This window comes from Penicillium robsamsonii, assembly GCF_028829455.1.
Source record: "Penicillium robsamsonii strain IBT 29466 chromosome Unknown utg000001l_segment0_segment0, whole genome shotgun sequence".
Taxonomy (NCBI): domain Eukaryota; kingdom Fungi; phylum Ascomycota; class Eurotiomycetes; order Eurotiales; family Aspergillaceae; genus Penicillium; species Penicillium robsamsonii.
Genome location: NW_026643219.1, coordinates 2,433,494 through 2,454,226, shown reverse-complemented (window position 1 = coordinate 2,454,226; position 20,733 = coordinate 2,433,494). Strand labels below are relative to the sequence as shown.

The 20,733-nt window shown below is 47.3% G+C and overlaps 7 protein-coding genes across 7 annotated transcripts; 3 read left to right on the top strand and 4 right to left on the bottom strand.

The window, feature by feature from the left end:
- Positions 1-817: 817 nt before the first annotated feature.
- Positions 818-5,378, bottom strand: N7447_000969 (uncharacterized protein; the record flags this gene model as incomplete). The annotated part of the gene is made up of 9 exons (XM_057225245.1): positions 818-916; positions 1,108-1,167; positions 1,224-1,624; positions 1,680-2,778; positions 2,830-3,341; positions 3,401-3,636; positions 4,151-4,299; positions 4,362-5,245; positions 5,306-5,378. The coding sequence occupies 9 exons, from the start codon at positions 5,376-5,378 to the stop codon at positions 818-820; spliced, it is 3,513 nt and encodes a 1,170-aa protein (XP_057089261.1).
- A 1,270-nt stretch (positions 5,379-6,648) lies between these two features.
- N7447_000968 (Major facilitator superfamily domain general substrate transporter) lies at positions 6,649-8,522 on the top strand (the record flags this gene model as incomplete). Its single annotated transcript, XM_057225244.1, has 8 exons — positions 6,649-6,803; positions 6,861-7,031; positions 7,098-7,116; positions 7,174-7,303; positions 7,361-7,387; positions 7,438-7,596; positions 7,653-8,150; positions 8,206-8,522. The coding sequence occupies 8 exons, from the start codon at positions 6,649-6,651 to the stop codon at positions 8,520-8,522; spliced, it is 1,476 nt and encodes a 491-aa protein (XP_057089260.1).
- Positions 8,523-8,677: 155 nt separating this feature from the next.
- On the bottom strand, positions 8,678-9,364 carry N7447_000967 (DJ-1 domain InhA-type; the record flags this gene model as incomplete). The annotated part of the gene is made up of 1 exon (XM_057225243.1): positions 8,678-9,364. One exon carries the CDS (start codon positions 9,362-9,364, stop codon positions 8,678-8,680), a length of 687 nt encoding a protein of 228 aa, XP_057089259.1.
- Positions 9,365-13,358: 3,994 nt separating this feature from the next.
- N7447_000966 (guanine nucleotide-binding protein subunit alpha) lies at positions 13,359-14,660 on the top strand (the record flags this gene model as incomplete). The annotated part of the gene is made up of 5 exons (XM_057225242.1): positions 13,359-13,485; positions 13,551-13,738; positions 13,794-13,957; positions 14,007-14,265; positions 14,319-14,660. The coding sequence occupies 5 exons, from the start codon at positions 13,359-13,361 to the stop codon at positions 14,658-14,660; spliced, it is 1,080 nt and encodes a 359-aa protein (XP_057089258.1).
- An 899-nt stretch (positions 14,661-15,559) lies between these two features.
- On the top strand, positions 15,560-16,701 carry N7447_000965 (mitochondrial 37S ribosomal protein mS38; the record flags this gene model as incomplete). Its single annotated transcript, XM_057225241.1, has 2 exons — positions 15,560-15,908; positions 16,001-16,701. The coding sequence occupies 2 exons, from the start codon at positions 15,560-15,562 to the stop codon at positions 16,699-16,701; spliced, it is 1,050 nt and encodes a 349-aa protein (XP_057089257.1).
- Positions 16,702-17,838: 1,137 nt separating this feature from the next.
- N7447_000964 (H(+)-transporting V0 sector ATPase subunit c) lies at positions 17,839-18,780 on the bottom strand (the record flags this gene model as incomplete). The annotated part of the gene is made up of 6 exons (XM_057225240.1): positions 17,839-17,897; positions 17,964-18,067; positions 18,131-18,287; positions 18,365-18,494; positions 18,622-18,634; positions 18,764-18,780. The coding sequence occupies 6 exons, from the start codon at positions 18,778-18,780 to the stop codon at positions 17,839-17,841; spliced, it is 480 nt and encodes a 159-aa protein (XP_057089256.1).
- A 288-nt stretch (positions 18,781-19,068) lies between these two features.
- On the bottom strand, positions 19,069-20,653 carry N7447_000963 (uncharacterized protein; the record flags this gene model as incomplete). Its single annotated transcript, XM_057225239.1, has 2 exons — positions 19,069-20,442; positions 20,495-20,653. 2 exons carry the CDS (start codon positions 20,651-20,653, stop codon positions 19,069-19,071), a joined length of 1,533 nt encoding a protein of 510 aa, XP_057089255.1.
- Positions 20,654-20,733: the final 80 nt, after the last annotated feature.

The window sequence follows — 20,733 nt, the reverse complement described above, 5'->3', positions numbered from 1 at the left end:
CGTTCCATTTCCACGCGAAACTGGGAATATCCCAAGAATTGGACACCTAGATCTACCAACTTATGTTTTACTTTGTCCGTACGGAGTCCGTTTCGACTGAAAAAGGTGCGTGTTTCTCCAGTATGAGGTTATTAATCTGTGTGACACCTCTTGTTGGAAAGCAATTTACTGTGCAGCCGCCCTAATTTAGATCATTGGCTGCCCTACTTTATGCCTGTCTATGCTAGCGCAAGTAGATGCTACTCACCTGACGCGATCGGAGGTCCCGTCTGATTGCCGGGATTTTAGATTAGGAAAATTGGCCAATTTTTGGGATTCATCCTCTCCGGCGCGTATGGAGTACGGGGTATTCAATATCGACCTAACCTCCAGGGCTCTAGACATATATATTCCTCAATTCACACAAGACTTCAATCCACTTTGCCGGCGAGACCAGACATCACACGTCACATGTCAAATGTCGATCAAGCTGACAAAGATCCATAAGAATTGAGACATATCCACATAAAAAAACGGCCCCAAAACTACCTAACTCCAAAAAGGTAAGGATCTAGGTAGCTAAATCCGTTCGCTGACTCCCTACCTTGGCCTCTTCCTTCTCCTCTCTCTCTCTCTCTCTCTCTTTTCGGCTTCTAGCCGATACCAAATTATTTTCTCGCCGCTCCCGCTTATTTTGGGCAGCAACAGCTGTGGCATCGTTAGCATTCATATGTAGAGTTAGTAATGTATCCAAAATAAGTGCCAGCGGTTTTCTTTGCAGATTTAAGCGAAATGCTAGTAATATATGTTGAAGCAACTCTCGTCTTTAGGTAACCTGCTAAATCTCAGGCTGTGACGCTTTTGTCTCAGCGGCAGCAGACTGACGGTTTGAGATCTCACGAAGAGCGAGAGCCCTATTTGCCAGAGGTCGTGGCACCTAGGGTGGCTTGATGGGTGTATGTGCGTCGACAAGGGGTTGGTGCGAAAGCCAAGTACCGGGCAAGGATAGAATGGGACCGAGGAACAACCAAACACTGGTGATCAAGGCAGAATACTCGAATTACTCAAAGCTCATGAAATCAAATGCCATTGACAATACACTATTCAAAACTACCAGAGCTTACAAACCGGCTTCCTATCTGGGCAACTAAAGGCATTTTTAAACTCCCTAGAATTGGCCATAGTTTCCTGTGACGGTGGTGAGTGATGGCACACAAGTAAAGGAACGAATGAACGAAACTCACGATGATTCGTGCTGATTTAGGCGCATGGGGATCGTTGTAGATCGCCTGCTCAGCCGCCTCCTTGGTAGTCTTTCCACACCACCAATTACCATAAGATATAAAGAACAGCTGCTCTTTGGTGAATGCGTCCAATCCCGGGAGGTGGGGGTCAGGCTTTGCCTCATCGTGCTTCTTCCATGCATGGTATGATGCTGTCAAACCTCCAGCGTCAGCGATGTTCTCCCCCAACGTCAGTCGTCCGTTCACGTGGAGGACCTTGTCCTCGGGACCAGTGACGGTAAACTTGGAATACTGGTCGATAAAGCATTGAGCACGTTCTTCAAATGCTTCAACGGTCTTATCGTCCCACCAGTTAGTGTAGTTTCCACTCTCGTCGTAGTGTCGACCGGTAGAATCGAAAGCTATATATCCCAGTGTTAAAAAAACGGCAAAAGTTTTGCAGGGAACTGAACATACCGTGTGAAAGTTCGTGGCCACTGACGGCACCAAATGCACCATATGCCAGATACAAGGGCGCAGAAGGTCCGTAGAACGCTGGTGGCTGCATAATGCCAGCAGGGAAGACGATCTCATTGCCTGGCGGGTTGTAATAAGCGTTGACAGTCGGTGCACTCATGCCCCATTCGTCACGGTTGGTGGGCTTGCCGAGCTTAGACCATTCGTTGCGAAGTTGGAATCTTGCCACGGCCACCTCATTCTCAAAGAAGGTGTCCTTGGACAATTCCAAGTCCCGATAGAAGTTATTCACATCCTCGGGGTCTAAGACATTGGGACTACTTGTGGGGAACCCGATCTTCTGGATAATGTTTCCCACCTTCGCAATGCCCAATTTTCGCACATCTGGAGACATCCAGCTAGTTTGATCTAGGGTGAAAATGAATCGCTCCTTGATATCGGACACGATCTGATCGCCAAGTTTCTTCGAGTCCTCGGAAAACGCATCAAGCACATAGAATCGGCTAAGACTCCATTCAAGCCCTTCATCCAGATGCCCAAGGCATTTACGCCACCTCTCCTCCTTGGCCTGAGGTTCTTTGCCAGCGAGTTCGTTGTTAAATCGCCGAAGGGGTTCAACGGAGGCATCCTCAATAACATCCGCAAGCGCTTGGATGAGCTTCCACTGCAAGAATAGCAAAATGGTTTCTCTGGGTGTGTCTTTCAGGAGAACAGACAATGCCTTCATATAGGAAGGCGACCCAACAATTAGGCGATCGCTTTTGTAGTCAGGGGGCGCCAAAGATGAAATAATATTAGCAAAAGAAATCTCAGGTACCAGTGTCTCCGTTTCCTTGATACTAAGGGGGTTGTAGTATTTGGTGACATCTTCCTGGGTTTGGGTATCCGGAGTCACATCCGCGAGCTTCTTTTCAAAGGCTACAACATCCTCGGCAATTTTGTCGAATCCATCTCCAGCAAGTCCCCGAACAACTTGCTTCAAAACGGTCGTATAGTCAGCCACGGTCTTTGTGTTATTATAGTACTCTCTCGCGGGAAGTCCGATTTCGCGAGGCGGGGAGACCATGATAACAACATTATCAGGGTCTCGATCGTCGGGCTAAAAGGAGTCAGTATTGGCTCCCATAAATTATAGGTCGCATAGACTTACAGTGACACCGGAAGAAGTCAGAGCCTCGACACCAGCGTTCGCCAGATACAATAGAGCAGTGGTGAGTTGATCTTGTGCTCCTTTCTCAAGACCTGCCTTTGCAGGGTAGATAGTCTTCAGTTCATCCAGAATATTAGTCAAAGGTTTGCTGCCCCGTTTGCTGACGGTAGCCTCGTCCAAGCAAGCATCGTACGCAGCTTTGAGTTTCTTGAAATTGTCAGCATCAGATGACTGCGGCGGTTCTGTGCGCTCCAAGATATGACGAAGTTTAGTCTGGGCGTTCTCTTGCATGATTGTGCCTGCAAATATCGATCCCTGGTCGGGCCGCATGTCATGGTGCTCCCTCCATCCACCGCAGACATATTGGTCAAAATCAGTGCAAGGATCAATATCCTCATAGTTGGGATCCAGATTGTAGAGGATTTCGGATGCAGCATGAATGCATTCTTGCGATTGGCAAAGCGGGGGAGTCTCGGGATGTGGGGATGGGTCTTTCTCAGTAGATGGAGGGCCTGGGCAAAAAAACAATCATGTTAGCGACGCATTTCTTATGAGTAGAAGGGGCTCATACCATGCGGGGGAGTTAGACAGTAGGTAATAAGCCCAGTGATCACAAAGACACAGAGCCCTTTTCTCAGAGTTCTCGCCCAGCAGGGGCGAGTTCTTTGTGCTTTATGACGGGTGTGGCTAGAAACAACGCCATTGTCCTTGGAATCGTAGACTTCGTTTGCCTCCAAAAGCGGACCTTTCTCAGACTCCATACTGTGCAACGAGTACTTGGGGGTCACGTTTGCTATAGCCACGGAGCTATTAGCACCTCATAGCTACCGAACACGATGCGCTCATGGAGACATACCTGAATTATGATGGAGGCGTTGGAAATACAATGTTTCAATAAGATGCGTACCCGAGAATTATGGGCTGAATGAGTCTTGGTGCATATTACTTAGGCAACGAGGAGAAGCTAGGGAATGGCGTCACACTCGCCATGAGGAACTCCTGGCGGCTCCAGCTGCCCAGGTGGAGCCCTACCCACCAATGAATCGGTTGCATTCCCGGGATCACCTGGACAAGTCCAGGAACTAGGTATTAGCCTGCATTTCATAGTTGGTGAGAATATTTGCCCCGGAAATATTTATGTTCTCCGATACAACGCCGACTAATTCGTGGGGAGCCATAAGAATATGTCGTTGTTATTAATTATTCCGTGCCGATCAATTCCACGATACATGGTCTGGATCTATCATGATATATCCATGAGCGATGTTGCAAAATCCCCAATATCTGTCCCAGGCATACTCACAAGAATGCTGGAGACTACAGCCTAGCCAAAGGCCCATATGCATTTACAATTGCTAGGCTTGCTGGTCTTATTTCGGAGATGGATCTACAGCCTGTGAGCTGCATACATCGCTTGAAGTCATCAAACAGGATCTTGAGCATTAGCTCGACTCCCTCTTGACCGTTATGCTACCAAGGGAGTCAGTATACCCGCCTCTGTCAGGACTATTGATGTAACAAGCAACACTTACTGCGAGTCCCCAAAGTGCAGGACGCCCAACCCAGCAACATTCAGCACCAAGAGCCAAGGCTTTGAAAATGTCCACGCCAGATCGAATTCCACCGTCAATATGAATCTTGATCCTCCCCCGCGCAGCCTTAGCACAGGCAGGAAGCGCATCAATCGTGGCCGGTGTCTCATCCAGCTGCCGACCACCATGATTGCTAATGATGACACCATCGCAGCCATATTCAATAGCAGTCTCGACATCTTCCGGGGTGAGAACTCCTTTAATCCAAATCTCCATCTTCGTGACGCTGCGCAGCCACGGTATCTCCGTGGCCCAGGAATGGGAATCCGAGTTTGTCGAGCTAAACCCATCATCGTGAGATTGTTGCTGAATCTCGGCAGATGTTCTTTCATACATCGGAAGCCCTAAGCCAACTGGAGGTATGAATCCATTTCGCCATTCATTCCAGCGCACCCCAAGTACGGGACTATCCGCAGTCAGGAATATAGCCTTGCAGCCCGCCGCCTCAGCCCGACGGACAATTCGTTCTTGTTTAGCTTTGTCGTTCATCGTGTAGAGCTGCATCACATGATGGATTGGTCCCACTTCTTGTCCAGCGATGGTGATCTCTTCAACCGAGTGATTAGCATAGGAGGAGACACCCATGTTGACGCCCATTTTGGCACAGGCTCTGCTTGTAGCCAGCTCGCCTTCTGGGTGAGCCATAACCTGCAATCCGGTGGGTGAGACACAGAGCGGAAATTTGATATCTCGGTCAAAAAAGGAAACCCCAGTGTCAACACGTGAGACATCTCTCAGAACCCTTGGTAGGAGACGGTACTTTCTATACGCAGCATAGTTGTCGTGAAGGGTGACTTGGTTCGTTGCGCCGGAGTTGAAGAAGTCTATTGATCCGCGTTAAGAGATACATATTCGCCGCAACATGAGGGAGAGCAAATACATACCTCTCGCGGAGATAGATAGTGAGTTGGAAGCCGCCTCTTCAAGGTCAGCTATCGATAATATTTTATTTGCCATTTCAGAGAAAGCAATATATATTGAGAGATATGTACTGAGGAGCACAACTTGATAGCTGTAGTCGACGTGAGGGGTAAATGTGGTGGGGTTTTACAATCTATAGGCTTACCGCTTGTTCCACCCTCTGGACATGAACAGCTTATCGTTTGGCATAGATTCTATTGTTTTAATAAGGATTAGAATATATATATTGAGAGCATATTGACATGACAAAAAGTACAATGTGCCCACCCACAACATGCCCGCCACAACAGATCTGTTTGATGTGAAGCCCTGAGACTTCATTGGATTACTATTGAGTATATTTAGGATATTGAAAGAAGCTTGCAAGCATCTTGTCAAATCACTGGGATGGAATGCCCACCGGAATATTGATTTCTTAAGGAGTGGATAGAGATGTTTTGGCCTGACTGTAGGCTACTATATAGAGTATATAGCCGAGTATTATATGCAGTATTTCGCACCACGATTATGTTTCTCCATGGAGCTCAAGCGTGGAAAGCCAATATAGCATACTCATACAGTACCTAGAGAGATCGTTTAGTATAAAGTACTTCAATATAAGAACAATATTCTAAAGATAGAGGAATCTGCTCGACTCTAAGATGTCCGAAACCTTGGGCTCCATGCTTTACAAAACCACTAGGATCGTCCAGTAGATAGTTTATCCCTAACTCTACACTATGCTTTCTACAAATTATCAACTTGACTATATTGATAATTTACTTACATTTGTCCAGGGATACGAATGTGCGACCCAATTAGCAATTGCAGTTGCTATTTGGATACATACTTAGGAGATCATGAGCAAACTTATCGCTGTAGCTTTAGCTTGTTTCCTCTTTGGCAAGCTAAGTTCAGTATAAAGGCTACTTGCTCACCTCAGGCTCTTTAGATTTGGGCATTGTGCGGGGTTTTAATAGTACAACCCTCCACATCATTTTTTGACATCAGATACCTGTGAGATTCCTGTACATGATAGGGCGCTCGCTCTCAATGCCAAGTTAAACCAAGACTTCCCCGGCTTTTAATGTTCTCTTCTACTTGGCATCAAGAGCGAAACTGAGGGGTAATCTTGGTAGTTCCCCAGATTCTTCAATGGGCCATTTTGTCCCGAGGGTATTGTTGTTACTATGTTGAATAAGCTCGGTTAAGATCACCGTAGGAGGAGATCTTAAAATGCTCTCTACATGTTCATTCCCAGTTCACTTCTTCACATCTTTATTTCCTCGCTTTGCTGAAGGATCAAGAAACATATCAATTCGCCACAATGGCATCGATTTCGGCCAGCCCCCCAGACGATGAATCTACGAAGAAAGAGGACTTGGAGTTCATCCATCTTGAGGAACAAGAGCTGGCACATCGTCATTCCGGCAATGAATCTCCCGTGTATGGTATTGACGAAGCACATCAGAAAAGGGTCATGTGCGATTTCTCTACATTCTAACATGGCCAACAAGTCAACTCTAATGTTTGAACTAGTCGACGTGTTGATCTCCGCCTCCTCCCAATTCTTGGAATTATGTATTCCATTTCACTCATCGATAGGACGAACCTTGGTCTTGCATTTGTAGCCGGGATGGAGGAGGATCTTGGACTTCACATCGGCAACAGGTATACGATCGTTGTTATGGTATTTTTCGTGGCATATATGTAAGCTCTCTGATATTGCCTAGAAGTGCTTTGGATGCAATGGTTTTCTGACTTTGTATCATTTAGTATATTCGAGATACCTAGCGTATGTCCGCGATCCGCAACCAGGGACCATTAGAAGGGACGGAACTAATCTCAGCAGAATCTCATCCTTCCTCGAGCCGGTGCAGCAAACTGGCTAGCCTTTCTTGGATTTAGCTTTGGAGTGATCTTGATCGGCATGGGTTTCACCAAAAGTTGGACTACAATGGTAGTTTGCCGAGTTTTGTTAGGTAAAAAATATGTCCTCCTTTTCCATTCTACCTTACTGACCCGATATTCTTTCTTAGGTGTAATGGAAGCTGGATTTCTTCCAGGTATATTAAAATGGGCTGTGTTTCCAAGTTGAACATTACTAACTATACAGGTTGCACCTATCTAATTACATGTTGGTACACGCGATTTGAGGTGGGCAAGAGACTGGCTAGTTTCTGGCTGGTATCTGTTGTACTGAACGCCTTCGCTGCAATTTTTGCCTATGCCTTGACCCTGTTAGATGGGAGCTATGGTCTGAATGGATGGCGCTGTGGGTTGTTCACCTCCATGCCATGAGAATAGTAACAGCTGACCGTGATTCTCTAGGGATTTTCATCGTCGAGGGTGCTATTACTAGTAGCATTTGTTTAATTGGTTGGTTTATCATCATCGATTTTCCAACTCAAGCAGATACATTCCTCAAACCGGAAGAAAAAGAATTCATTATCGCTCGCATCAACAACGATAGTGGAGACGCGGAAGAGGATCCAATTACTATGGAAAGAGTCCTTCATCATCTTAAAGACTGGAAGTTGTATGTTTGGGCATTCAATCTCATGGCCTCCACCCTCCCTGGATATGCGTACAGCTACTTCAAAACAGTCATCCTCATGGGCATGGGCTTCAGCAACACGCAGAGTCAACTACTCAGTGCCCCACCTTACATTATTGCTGCATTGTTTACATATTTAGGTGGCTGGTTCACGGATAAATATCAAATCCGCGGGCCAGTGATTGTTACTCATCAACTTCTGACAGCAGTGGGGATGTTGATCACAGCTTATGGCGGTGCAAGTGGGACAAGATACTTTGGGATATTCATGGGTGAGCTCTCAATCTGTTCACAATGAAAGGTGATATACCTAACGCTATACTCCAGGTGTGGGATTCCTGCAGTTTTGTATCCCCGGTGTACTCGCATTCCAAGCAAACAACATTACTTCACACTCGAAGCGTGGAGTCGCATCCGCAACCTGTCTGATTGGCGGAGGCCTTGGGGGTATCATTGCGAGCATCGCCTTCAAGTCTGATGAAAGTCCGCATTATACTACGGGTATTTGGGTGACATTTGGTATTACAATGGTTAGCATATGTTTAACCCTAATTATGGACTTTCACTTTTGGAAAACAAACAAAAGAGCCCGGGAGACAAATGGTCGGATTGAGGGCATGACAGGATGGTACTATACTCTGTGAATACGACATGCTCACATTCCAAATTAGCTTGCGAATAACATACTGCGGTACTCAAAATTAATCGTATGACCAGGATACAAAGAGGGCACAGAAAAGACTAGTTCTGTGAAGATAAACTTAACCCTATGGCTCTTCTTGTACCGCAAGCTTCACATCTATATCTCCTTCCAGCTATGCCCAACAAGGTCCCCAACCTCAGCTGCAATTGATCGACTCGAACTAAGACTGACAAAATGCAATGCGGCGTCGACACCATTGAGCGAAGGGCCCGCCGTGATGATTCTGACCCCGAACTGGTTCCTGCCAGCATCCAGATAGGGAATCAGTTCTGAGGGATCCTCGGGAACGATTCGAGCCCCTTCCGCACCCGTAGTATGATCCGCATAACGTCGGACTGCGTTTCGTAGCCCGGGGCGAGCAAGACGGTGTGTGGTTGCAGTGAGGCCATCAAGTACACCTGCAAAAGCTAACAAGTAGGATCCGATGCAGATGGCCAAGATAGTATGTTTCCGCACGCTCTCGTGGTTCATGGATGCAAAACTGCTGATAAATTCGACAAGCTCCGATAGCTGCCCCTGCTCGGATTCCACATGTGGTAGGATATTGAATGGTCGTGAGCCAGGGACGATCAATATTTCATAGTCGGACAGTTGAAGTTTGGCTTCAGCAAGGGATATGTCTCTTTTAACTGTCGCGTTCTCTTGAGATGTTGTGAGCTCATCCTTGGCGGCATAGCTCACGGAGAAGTACGAGTTGTAGAGTACTGAAACCGGACCGCCCACATCGAGGATGTTGAACCCGGGAAAGATGACCACTAGCGCTCTTTTCTGTGCATGGTCCATTGCAGAGTTTGAGCGGAAATACAAGACTCGATTCTGCAAGATGTAGTCTCCGTCTGAGATTCTTTGGTGACGTCACCAACACTCCGGAACGAGAGTTCATGGCACCACATCAAACCATTTCTCTTCCAATATTCATGGCAATTAGTAGTATACATGGACTTTTATAGTGTCAAAATATGTCTACTATAAAGAGAAGATCTTCAGTCGATACTCGGAAGTATACAGCTGAGTGCCTAACTCTCTGATATCTTTCGGTGCGGAAGCTTCACGTCTATTGCTCGAGCTGGGAAATCGACAAGGATCACCTCGGCATAGATATGAAGGCACACGATTATCAATTCCTATTGCTGAATAAAATGCTACTAACCTTTGGAAGCTTATGAGCTTATCTAATTCATTACTTTACTCCGTGCAAGAATTCTATTTAATTGCTGGCGGAAACCGCGCCGCCACAGTTTATCTAATCCCCTTAGGGAAAGGGAAAGACAGACAATTATGATATACTCCATGGGTATCTCTTAGCATGGGACTAGTAATAAAAAAAATCAGGAGATATATTCAACAGATCCCTTCTGGGGGTACGGAGTATATATTCCGGTCCTCACTTAGTACCCCGGTCTAAAGATAGACCCATCAAAACGGCCACTAAAAACCGTAAAATTTCTCTATGTTTCATTTGTTATTTGCTCTTTTTACTCCCGAAAGAACACCCAAATACTCCGTATCGTCTCCCGTATATACTGACTCGGCGAGCACTATGCTGGACTAGGTACATCAGCCCCGGAGCTATTCCCGAATGATTTACGCTTAGGCATTAAAAAACCGGGAACTGGACCCGCTGTCAAATGCTGATCGACAATGTTTAAATTGCTCGAGTCCTACTCAACGCCCCTGAATAGTTTGTCCTTTGGCTGTGGGTGGATTTACCGTTAACTTTTGTACCTGCTACTCCGTACAGATCCTGCCTATGTAAGTAGGCATACAAGAGTAGATGTCTGCGTATGCGGCCTTGTGATGTCTTTTTTTTATTAGTCTCTTTTTTGGGGGGGGGGGGGGGGGGGGGGGTTTGGTGATATCACATTCTGTTTACAACATAGATGTTTTCTAAGATATTTCCTACACCTCAGTTGTATAGGTAGACGGTAGAAAAAGGCGGAAACAAAAAGCATATTTTGTGCAAAAGACTTTTCTATGTATAACCCGGGATGGGTTGATGAAAAGCTAATATTAGGTCTTTCGGAGTCACATTTGCGACTTATTGGTTTACTTTGGATTTCTTATGTGTGGCGTCTGGCTTTGGCGAACCTAATATTTACATGTTTTCTTCTTTCCGAGATTATATTGCAAGATTTTGAGACAAAAGTGATCTATATTATATACAGTACTCCATACTATCTGAGGCACTCGGGGTTGTAGGCTGTCAATTTGATTTTACAGTGATTTGGAAGGCTTAGAGTTTCGATATGAAGATTTGTGGGAGCTCCTGATACCAGTGGAGCTCCCATTATGCATAAACAGAAAAGATATGAGTATGAAAATCGATACTTCGGGTAGGCCTTCCGAGCAATGCCAGAGGAAAGATAATCCACACGTGGGTAATTCCTCGGAAGTTGCATGTGGAGGCAGAAACCAAGGCATTGAGCATGAGACCCCCTTTTACATGGGTGATCAGTTGGTAGGTAGCCGGGGAGGGTCGGCCCACCGATGTATCATAAGGATAGCCTCGATGGCATCTCTTGGATATCCATGACGAGTCTTACACCATATCGGGCCACGGAGAATTTTTGTTCTAGGATCGGCGATGCGAACTAGGCTGGTCTGGGTTGATTCGGACTCATCCCAACGTTGTCCGGAGTATATTCTAAGGATTCCGGTCAAATATGAGACTACTTTTGGGAGGTTAATCGATCCCCACAGGTGCATTTGACTAGTCCCAAAAGGATCGCCCCTTGCCTTAGTAGCACGACGGCGTGGTGAGATTGCCCGCAATTAATGAAAATCATATCATGAAACTGGGGACTGCGAACCGGTAGAATGGGGAAAGTGGTCTTTGTTTCAGACCTGGGCCTGGACTGTCGCGGGGTTATTTACATTGCAAACCTGGAGTTGAGTATAGTTTGTCATCTCGCAATCTTCATTACGAGTAATATCCAGATCCAACGTACTCCGTACAAAGGACTGGCTACAGCTTCACCTGCGGCTCAAACACGGCAGAAGTCGTTGTGCTGTGGGGGCGAAGGGAAATGACAGCCACGGTCCACCGAACATCTGTTTCTCCTGGAGCCCTTCGGAATTTCCCCTGATAGCGTGAAAGTAAGCGAATATTGGATTCGAGCTCTCTGATTGGTTTGCGCGGAATCCCCTAAGTGCTGTAATCCGGTGTTAGTCTTAGGTCCGTTTAAACCTCGGTAAAACTGTGGAGGATGTACTCCGAACGGGTCGAGGAACCGGAATCTCAGGGGAGCTCCAGTGGATAACACCTCTGTGGGAGTACGGAGTGGTAGAGAAGAAGAGTAAGATGCCCATGGGGATCCAAGCAGACTTTAGTGCGAAGCCAGGACAGGAATCCGCCAACGTTTCAGACTGGCCCTTGCATTGGCCTTTGGCACGCCCATGCAGGTTTCAGCATCTTCGTGTCGATCGCTGGAGCTTTGCATTCCGCATTAGCTTGGCAAACGCACCGTTTCGTACGGAGTACATTACATACTGCGTCGTATTGTGCATAACTATCGGATGTTGTACATCTCTCCATGCCATTTTCTTCTTTTGAAAAAAAAAAAAAAAAACAATTCGATTGTTCCTGAAATCCGGCTGATCGGGTCAACGCGTGGGTGAACCCGAAGCACTTTCAATAGTGCCATTCGATAGATCTCTAGGGTTTCTTCTCTCTTTGTCTCCTGCAAGCCTGTAAAAGATATGATATCAACAAAAAGCAACGGGACAATATATACGAAGAACCGAGCTGTCGATAGGTTCCAACTTGTACAAAGTACAGACAGGGGCCAAGCGCTTCCAATGGTGGATCGGCTGGCCCCCCTAGGAACAATTAAAAGTGAAGATTTGTAACGGAGTATGGAGTACGAAAGCCTTTGTATTTCAATACAAAGAGAAGATGGCCAAGAAAAAAAAGATTAAGATCAAAAGAAGAACGAAATGAAAATGATAAAGAAACGTATATTCCAAGAAATTGCCTGAAGATACTTAAGATACCGAATAAGTCAAAAGATACCGAAATCGGTATACAGGATAATACATAACACCAGTGATCACCGGCATTCTTCCATTCTCCATTATCTCCCCGCTTGTGGACTCGTGGGACGGGAGATATGTACACGACTGGTCTTGAATGCGCCATTCCATTTCTTCCATTTCTCGCCCCCCTCTCTCTCCCCTCCGGAGAACTCGGCTCTCAACATCCGAAACGTCCTTTTGTCCTCAACTCGAGCCCAATATTTTGAACTTTGGAACGCGATCTCGGCTTCCCCCGTCACCGCCAACGTTTTCTCCCTCAAGCTTATTTGGCCTTCGGCAGGCTGACGCTGTGTCGCTCACACGGATTCGGCGCCTGTCTCGGAGGATAACCTGGTCCAATTGAAAACACAACCGCTCAATTTGCAACGGAACGTGGTCGATAGGTGTGGGGAATAACGGAAGCATCGAACCTTTCAAGCTTCTGCCTATCACGTCGCACACCAGTAATTTGACGTTAGGTTGGACTTTGGCATAAGACAGGGGAGCATTTTTATTCTTTTTGAAGGTAGGCATATCTACCACCTTGCGCGGAGGGTTTGGTTACCCGTCGAGTCTGGAGTCTAGTCGAGTCTTGTGTCTCTAAGCTTCGACTGGACTCCCGTGTGGCGCAATCCAATCGCATCCCTGACTCAGACCGAACACTCGTTGATGCGTCGAGTCTCTTGTTGCACCAGCTCAGCTTGCAATGAACCGTTGCTAACCACCACCGCGCTAGGTAGTTTGTCGTTACCGGACGCAAGCCATGGGTTGCTTAGTTTCGAAACCCGAGGAGGCCGATAAGGAGGCTTTCCAGCGCAATGCGCGCATCGAAAGGAGTATCAAGAATGACAAGAAAACGCTAGACCGGACCATCAAGATTCTGCTATTAGGTGTGTGATTCTCGGTCGCTGGTTGTCGGCTTGCTTTGGTGTCGCGTTGCTAATAGAATGCTCAGGAGCGGGAGAGTCCGGCAAGTCCACCATTATCAAGCAAATGCGAATCATCCACAGCCGAGGATTCCCTGAGGAAGAGCGTCACCAAACCCGCGCCATAATCTACTCGAATATCGTCATCGCGTTCAAGGTCTTGTTGGATATCATGAATGCCGAGGAAATCGATTTCGAGAACGAGGAAAAGACCAAGGTACTGCGCACCCTTCTCCCCAAGAGGCCGGCATCAGCTAACGGGGATTGAAAAGCCATTTGCGGACCTATTAGACAATACGGAACCAGATGTAGGGTCCGATGAAGCCTTCTCCGATCTCGAAGTGCGCGATGCCATGAGGGCGATGTGGAAGGATGAAGGCGTTCAGAAGGCTGTTGCACGGGGGCATGAATTTGCTCTTCATGACAACTTGCACTAGTAAGTGGAATTTGGCGATGCGTCATGAGCCTAGGCTAACGTAACTCAGTTTCTATGAATCTCTCGATCGCATATTCACTCGAGGCTGGCTTCCTGACAACCAGGACATGTTGCAGGCTCGACTTCGCACAACAGGTATTACGGAAACTTTGTTTGAGCTCGGACAGATGAACTTCCGCATGATGGATGTTGGAGGACAGCGGTCCGAGCGGAAGAAATGGATCCATTGCTTCGAGGGCGTCCAGTGTCTGTTGTTCATGGTCGCCTTATCTGGATACGACCAATGTCTGGTCGAAGATCAGAATGCTGTAAGCACGATTCTCCCAATGTCCTCGCTCGCATCACTAATCACATTTTGCAGAATCAAATGCACGAGGCCATGATGTTATTTGAATCGCTAGTCAACGGCGAATGGTTCAAGCGCAAACCAATCATTCTATTCCTCAACAAGATTGATCTGTTCAAAGGAAAACTCGCCATCTCCTCTATCTCGAAACACTTCCCAGATTATACCGGCTCTGACACCGACTATGATGCCTCGGCACAGTACTTTGCAGACCGATTCCGTGGCATAAACCGCATCCCAGACCGCGAAATCTACATCCATTACACTAACGCAACCGATACAACACTACTCAAGGCGACTATGGATTCAGTACAGGACATGATCATTCAGAAGAATCTGCATACCTTAATACTATAAGGTAGAGGCCCTCAAATTCCCGAGGCTTTCTCCATGACCGTCGGTCTATGACGATGATTTTCTTTTTTTTTTTCCCCTCTTCATTTTCTATTTCTCAAGCTCTTCAGCCTACCAGTTATTTTCCGGTTGCATTCCAGGGCGGTTACTATTCGTTCACTCCTTCGTGATCATTGCCATATCTCTTTTTTTTCTTTTCTTTTTTAACGAGGCGTCTTGATTGAGAGGTTGTTTGCTCTCTGCTCACATCATTGGGTCTATCACGTTGCATCCAAAAGCCTATCCGATTTCGTCAACTAATGCCCATACTTCGGTTTAGCGACTGTGTCGTTGCCACTCCCCTTTTCTTCATTTCTTTTTTGGTTTAATGCAGAGTGATACCATTTGTTTGTCTTTGCAGCTGTGTTTACTAACGACTGCTCTGTATTATCACAATCATTCTGTGTCTTTATTTACTATATCTCATTTCTGAATGACCTCAATATCCTGCTCTTTTATGGGCACTTTTTTCACTTTTCAGACTCCAATCTCAACATAGTTCTTCAAAAAGTAGGTTTAGACATCAAGTTGTCAAGCTCCTTGCTATCGAATTCCTCTGTAGATCACGCGAGATGGACCATTTCTCCACCTGCAGAGGCTACACTGCATAGAACCCTAGAATCCAAGAATCAACATGATGACTGGACGAAATAAGGTGGCCAATATGTATACAAGACGGGATTTTTCCTCATTAAATTGAATCAAGCGAGGTCAAGATTTCCCAAGGTGTTCATAAACTGTACGCCTCAGGCATCAATCTTACATAACATCCGCATGATCAGTGACCCCGAGTTCCGGGCCGACTGATTTCGCCTCCAATTCAGACTCATTCACCTCCTCAGTGACAGGGTCATTTGCCAAACATGTTGTCAACATCTTTACGCCGGGCGGCATGGACTCCCATGTCGCTTCCCGGGATCACTCGCTCGGGTCAAAATCTTACCAGCAGCTTGCTCGGCGCAACCCGACCTCTGCACCAACACCGGTATTCCTCCTCATCCTCCAAACCGCCCATCCCGCCCAGCGATGGTTCCCGACGATTGGACACCTCTGCCCCGGCAAAGAGTGTCAACTCATCTAACGAAAAGAGCAAGGCTAACCGCCGTCGGGGGAAGGACAGCTCTGCCCGAAACGGATCTTCAAAGTCTAGCCAGCATGCCGCATTTTCCAATCTCCCAAGTGTTCCCTCGACACAGCACCGACAGCCACATGGTTAGTGTTCAAACCCCATCCAATATTTATATGATTTTTCTCCGCATAGAAATGACCTGAAGCTGACTTTTTTTTTCCTTGCTCGCTGCTAGATGTCCATGTAGCATCGTTCTTCTCCATCCACCGGCCAATCTCAGTGACGACCACTGTGCCCCCGACCTCGACCACCGATGCCTTCGAAGCGATCTTCTCATCAAAGCGGCCGCTGAAGAATGAGCCACAGGACGTCATCTTCACTCTTTCCTCCGCCGTGCAGTCGATGGAAACTGGCCCTCAGGGCATGTCAGAGTCCGAAGACCAGTTCCGAAGCTTTAGCGAACAGGACGGTGAACTCCGCATGCTAGACGGTCCCGACGCCAATATGTCCGTGGAGGAATTCACCCGTCGTCTTCGCCCATTCCAGCCTCCTCCCCCACCTGTCCCTATGGACACATCCGCTGCCGAGACTGCCGAGTCTACCGATGCTCAGATCGACAACGAGTACCAGACCTACTCGACCGTCCTGACTATTCGCGAAGCTCGCCACGCTGATGGACGCAAGACCTACGAGGCGCACACGGGACCTTTTGTTCGCAGTGGAGATATGGAGGACCCATCTGATATGCGCGACGAGATCTCCATCGAGGCGCCTTCAGATTCCGCCACAGGTATGACATACATGGAACGTCTGCGTAACAACCACACCATGCATGCCATTAGCACCATGAGACGGCGCAAGGCCAAGATGAAGAAGCACAAGTTCAAGAAGCTGATGAAGAGAACTCGTACCCTGAGACGGAAACTCGACAAGTAGACTTGTGCTTGGGGGTTTCCTGGGTTACTTTTGTTCTTTCTTTTTTAGTTGCATCTTGCCTGCGCCTGTGCATTTTGGGTCGAGTCTAGTCTTGTGAGAGTTCAGGGCATATATCCTTGTTTTCATACATTTCTTTTTATTACTTTCTTGTTCTCCCCTACCTATTCGCTTTCACCTATACTCGGCCAAATATCCACACATACCTCTTCTTCTTGATCGTTTTTTTGCTGCGGACTGCTGTACTTGCGCAGAAGTAAATGCAGTCTTTGGCTTCTATGTTATGCGGGCATTAACTCTGCCCATGCTTTGTGGATAAACCCAATAGATCTTGATTACTCGATTTTTGTTATGGCGCCGCCCAGATGCTGCTTTTGCTGACCTAGGTGTTCGTCTGATCTTGGCAAATATGACTACGTAGGTAGCAATAGAGCAGGGACTATCTTGATTTGAGATCATTTCTTGTAAGCTTTGTCCACACAATGTTCCAATACCTGGGAATATCTATATCCCAAGAATTGATATATGAGAATCGGTTTATGCGTAAGAATATCGTGAGGCTGAATGCACATTAGGATTTACTGTTCTGCCAAACCGAAAACTAGGTGACGAAAGCCACCCAATCAAAAGAATCAAGCAATCCCGAGATAGAAGAAATGGATGTCCACAGGGAAGACCAAGGACAAGAAGTAAAGAAACAAGAAACTCCTTACAAAAGATCCTGCCTAACCACCTTAATGGGAGAGAGGACGGAGACTCAAGTCTCGGATCAGCGAATTTCATATAAAGTACAGAGTCCAGCGCGGTTTCATGCAATGTAAAGCCAAAAAAATCCAATATCTACCTACCCGCACCTGTCCACTGAGTCAAGATGAATGCTTGATCAGTCCGGTTCTACATCCACTCAGTCATCGAATCTTCACTCAAATAGGCTGGAATCGATTTATCATTTTCCGATATCATCCAATCCTGCATCCGCACCAACTTTATCATGTCAGATTCCCCGACCGAAGAGGCACATTGGTTTGCGTCGGGGAAAGGTTGAGAATGCAGATCCGGGAATGAACCAAGAATCGCGTGATTGCAGTCCATGGGGCGATTCAAGGTTCGATTCTCGGGATGTGGTGGGAGAGCTTTCGTTTAGCAGACTCCTTTCGAGCGGGAGTTCATGAGAAGAGCAACAATCAAGCCGTACAGACCTGCGAGGCGGGGGGAGTGGTTAGATGCGATCATATAGATCGGTATGGAGAGGAGCCACGACTTACCCAAGACTTCAGCGAAAATGAGAATCAGAATCATTCCGACATACAACCTAGGCTGTTGAGCCGTTCCACGAACACCCGCATCACCAACAATACCAATAGCGAAACTGGAATCCGAGTTAGGAACAAAGCTCTAGAACAATGGGAGACACTTTGTGCCGCAAACTTACCCCGCAGCCAGACCGGCAAGGCCGACAGACAGACCGGCACCGAGCTGGATGAAACCAGTGTAGAGAGGAAGCTTCTGGGTCAAGTCGTTGGCAACCAAGACCGACACGACAAGACCGTAGATACCAATGATACCCGCCATGACAATGGGGACAATGTCTAGAAACCCGGTCAGCAAATTGTTGTCACATCTCCTTGCACGAGGCTAGGAATATCTCATTGCCAGGTCGACGTACTCTTAACGATCAGGTCAGGGCGGAGGACGGCCATGGAGCAAACTCCGACACCGGCCTTAGCAGTTCCATATGCGGCACCGAAGCAGGTGAAAACGATAGCGGATGTGCAGCCCAGCGCACCAAAGAAGGGCTAAAGGAAGAAAGATTAGTTATCATTCCGATGCATCGTGAGCAGGTGGATGACGCGGAGGGGCCGAGACACGGGCGATTGACTAGTCGTGCTCGAGTGTTGGGATCTAGCATATAGTAAGACTCACCGCATAGACGGGGCTGTCAAAATCCAAATGTTAGCAAGGCTGATTTATAAATTCTGAAGAATGGCGGGCTCAATAGCAAGGTGAGGTGTCGATCGGGAAGCTGTCAAGCACCCAGGGGCTGGAGGTCAGACTGACGACTTACCAAAGTTCGGTGGCCATTTTGATGAAAGACGACCCGGCAAGGTTCTCGTGAGGTAGTTTGAGCTTTGAGAATAAATAAAAACACCCGAGGTCGGCAAGCTCAGTTGGATGCGGTCGGGGAGGATGGAGAGTCCAGAGGCTTGGAGGTCGACGGCAAACATGCTGGCCTCTCTGGGTCACGTGCAATGTCTTGGCATACCCACCCGGACAGGTAATGACTACAGCATATGTGACATGTAGAGATTCAGCTGTGATGGGCTTATTTGGTTGGTTATGTATTTCATTATTGTACATGTATCATTTTGTTTATACAGTTTCGAGAATAACTCGAGATCCTGGAATATTCAGCTTCGTGCACGACTCTGCCGCCGTTTCTCCTCTGATGGGCTGCGAGTAGGTAATCGCCTTCTCAGACAATGCTCCAAAGGTATGAGGCAGAGAAATGATCCCATTGCTGTCCTCATCCGTTTCGTGCGTCTCAAATTCCATGGAGTCAGCTACCATTCCAAAATGATAGCTGACAGGCTCTTCCTTTGAGTCATGATTGCTCGAAATTTTGCCCTGTCCCCCAGTGGGTTGTACCGACACAAAGAACTGAATATAATCACCTGCAGTAGCAACCTGAGAAAGGAGGGATAGATCATCTACAGTAATCCCTTTATCGATATAAGGGAGTGCGTCTAACTGTGCGGCATCAGGATCGAAAACTTGACTCAATGTGACAAGATTGTCTCGATGGACAGTCCCCGAGAAGCTGACTTCGGGATCCAGCGAAAGAAGGCCTTGCTTCTTTCCCCATCCACCCCCACCGCTCATGACTCGGTGAAGTTTCCCGCCTTGTTGTAGAGATTTGATCAAGCGTTCATGGGTAGATGAACCCGAATCGGCCACCTCCAACTCAGGTTTCTCAACAAGTGCCCATACGGATACACGCTGGTCAACGATATTATGTTCTGCAATATAACGGGGAAGCTCCTTCTCGAGCTCCGACGAAGCAGGTATTGTGTCCGTCGACGTCGCATCCGTTGATTTTGCTAGTTGCCGTAAAATGTTTCCCATGCTAGTCATCACTCTTCGTCGTTCAGTGACTGGATGCAATGGCAATTCCAGGGCGGTATCTACGGCCTGGGAAGTGGCCGTAACCATGCAGCTTGTGAGATCCACTGAACTGTCCAAAGTATAACTGTTTGAGGTTTTATCCCAGAGCCAGCGCATACCAAAGCTTGTTGTTTCTCTCCCATTGACAAATATAGTGTTCGCTAGGCGTAATCCAATCTCGTGTGCAGGTCCCTTGCTGGTTTGACCAATGACTTCGGTTTGGAATGAAAACAGGAGATTGGTTTCCTCACTGGCAGAACTTCGAATAAGACGGGGCGGTGCAGGCTTTGTTTGGACGCCTGAATGCTCTACTGCCAGAAGCGACAGCCCTTCGGACTCACTTGAATTTGGGCTTTCGGACGTAGTATTTGGGAGTGTGTCAACCACGGCTGCAACGGCATAGAGAAAATCGCCCCCCGGGGAGTTTCCGTACAGGCGACTGAGGAATTGCGGCAAGAAGGGGCTAGAAGAATCAAGCCAGTGCGCGAAGCTTGGGGTGACGAGGAGGAGAGGGACAGAAGCGGCCGCAGCTGATGGGCTCACAGGCCCTGAAGGAAGCCTGGACAAAATATCATCTGGGGTCTTTTATTGTTTAGCTTAAATACCAAGAGTGCATAAGGACTGGTTTTCTCACTGTCTCTTCTGCTGTCTTTGTGAGCCATGTGTATGCAAAAGGCCGCCCACCCTTGGCCAGATTCTGTGTTGCGTACCATCTATTTGCACGGCTGAGGCTTCCAGGAACTTTGCATGAGCCTAGAAGCTGCTGGCGTCGGGAATTGAGGGTCACCCTCATCTGTTTGAATCTGAATGATATCGAGATATCCAGATTAAAGCTGGTCCTATTAGGAAAACGCGGAAGTCATTGCGGAGGGT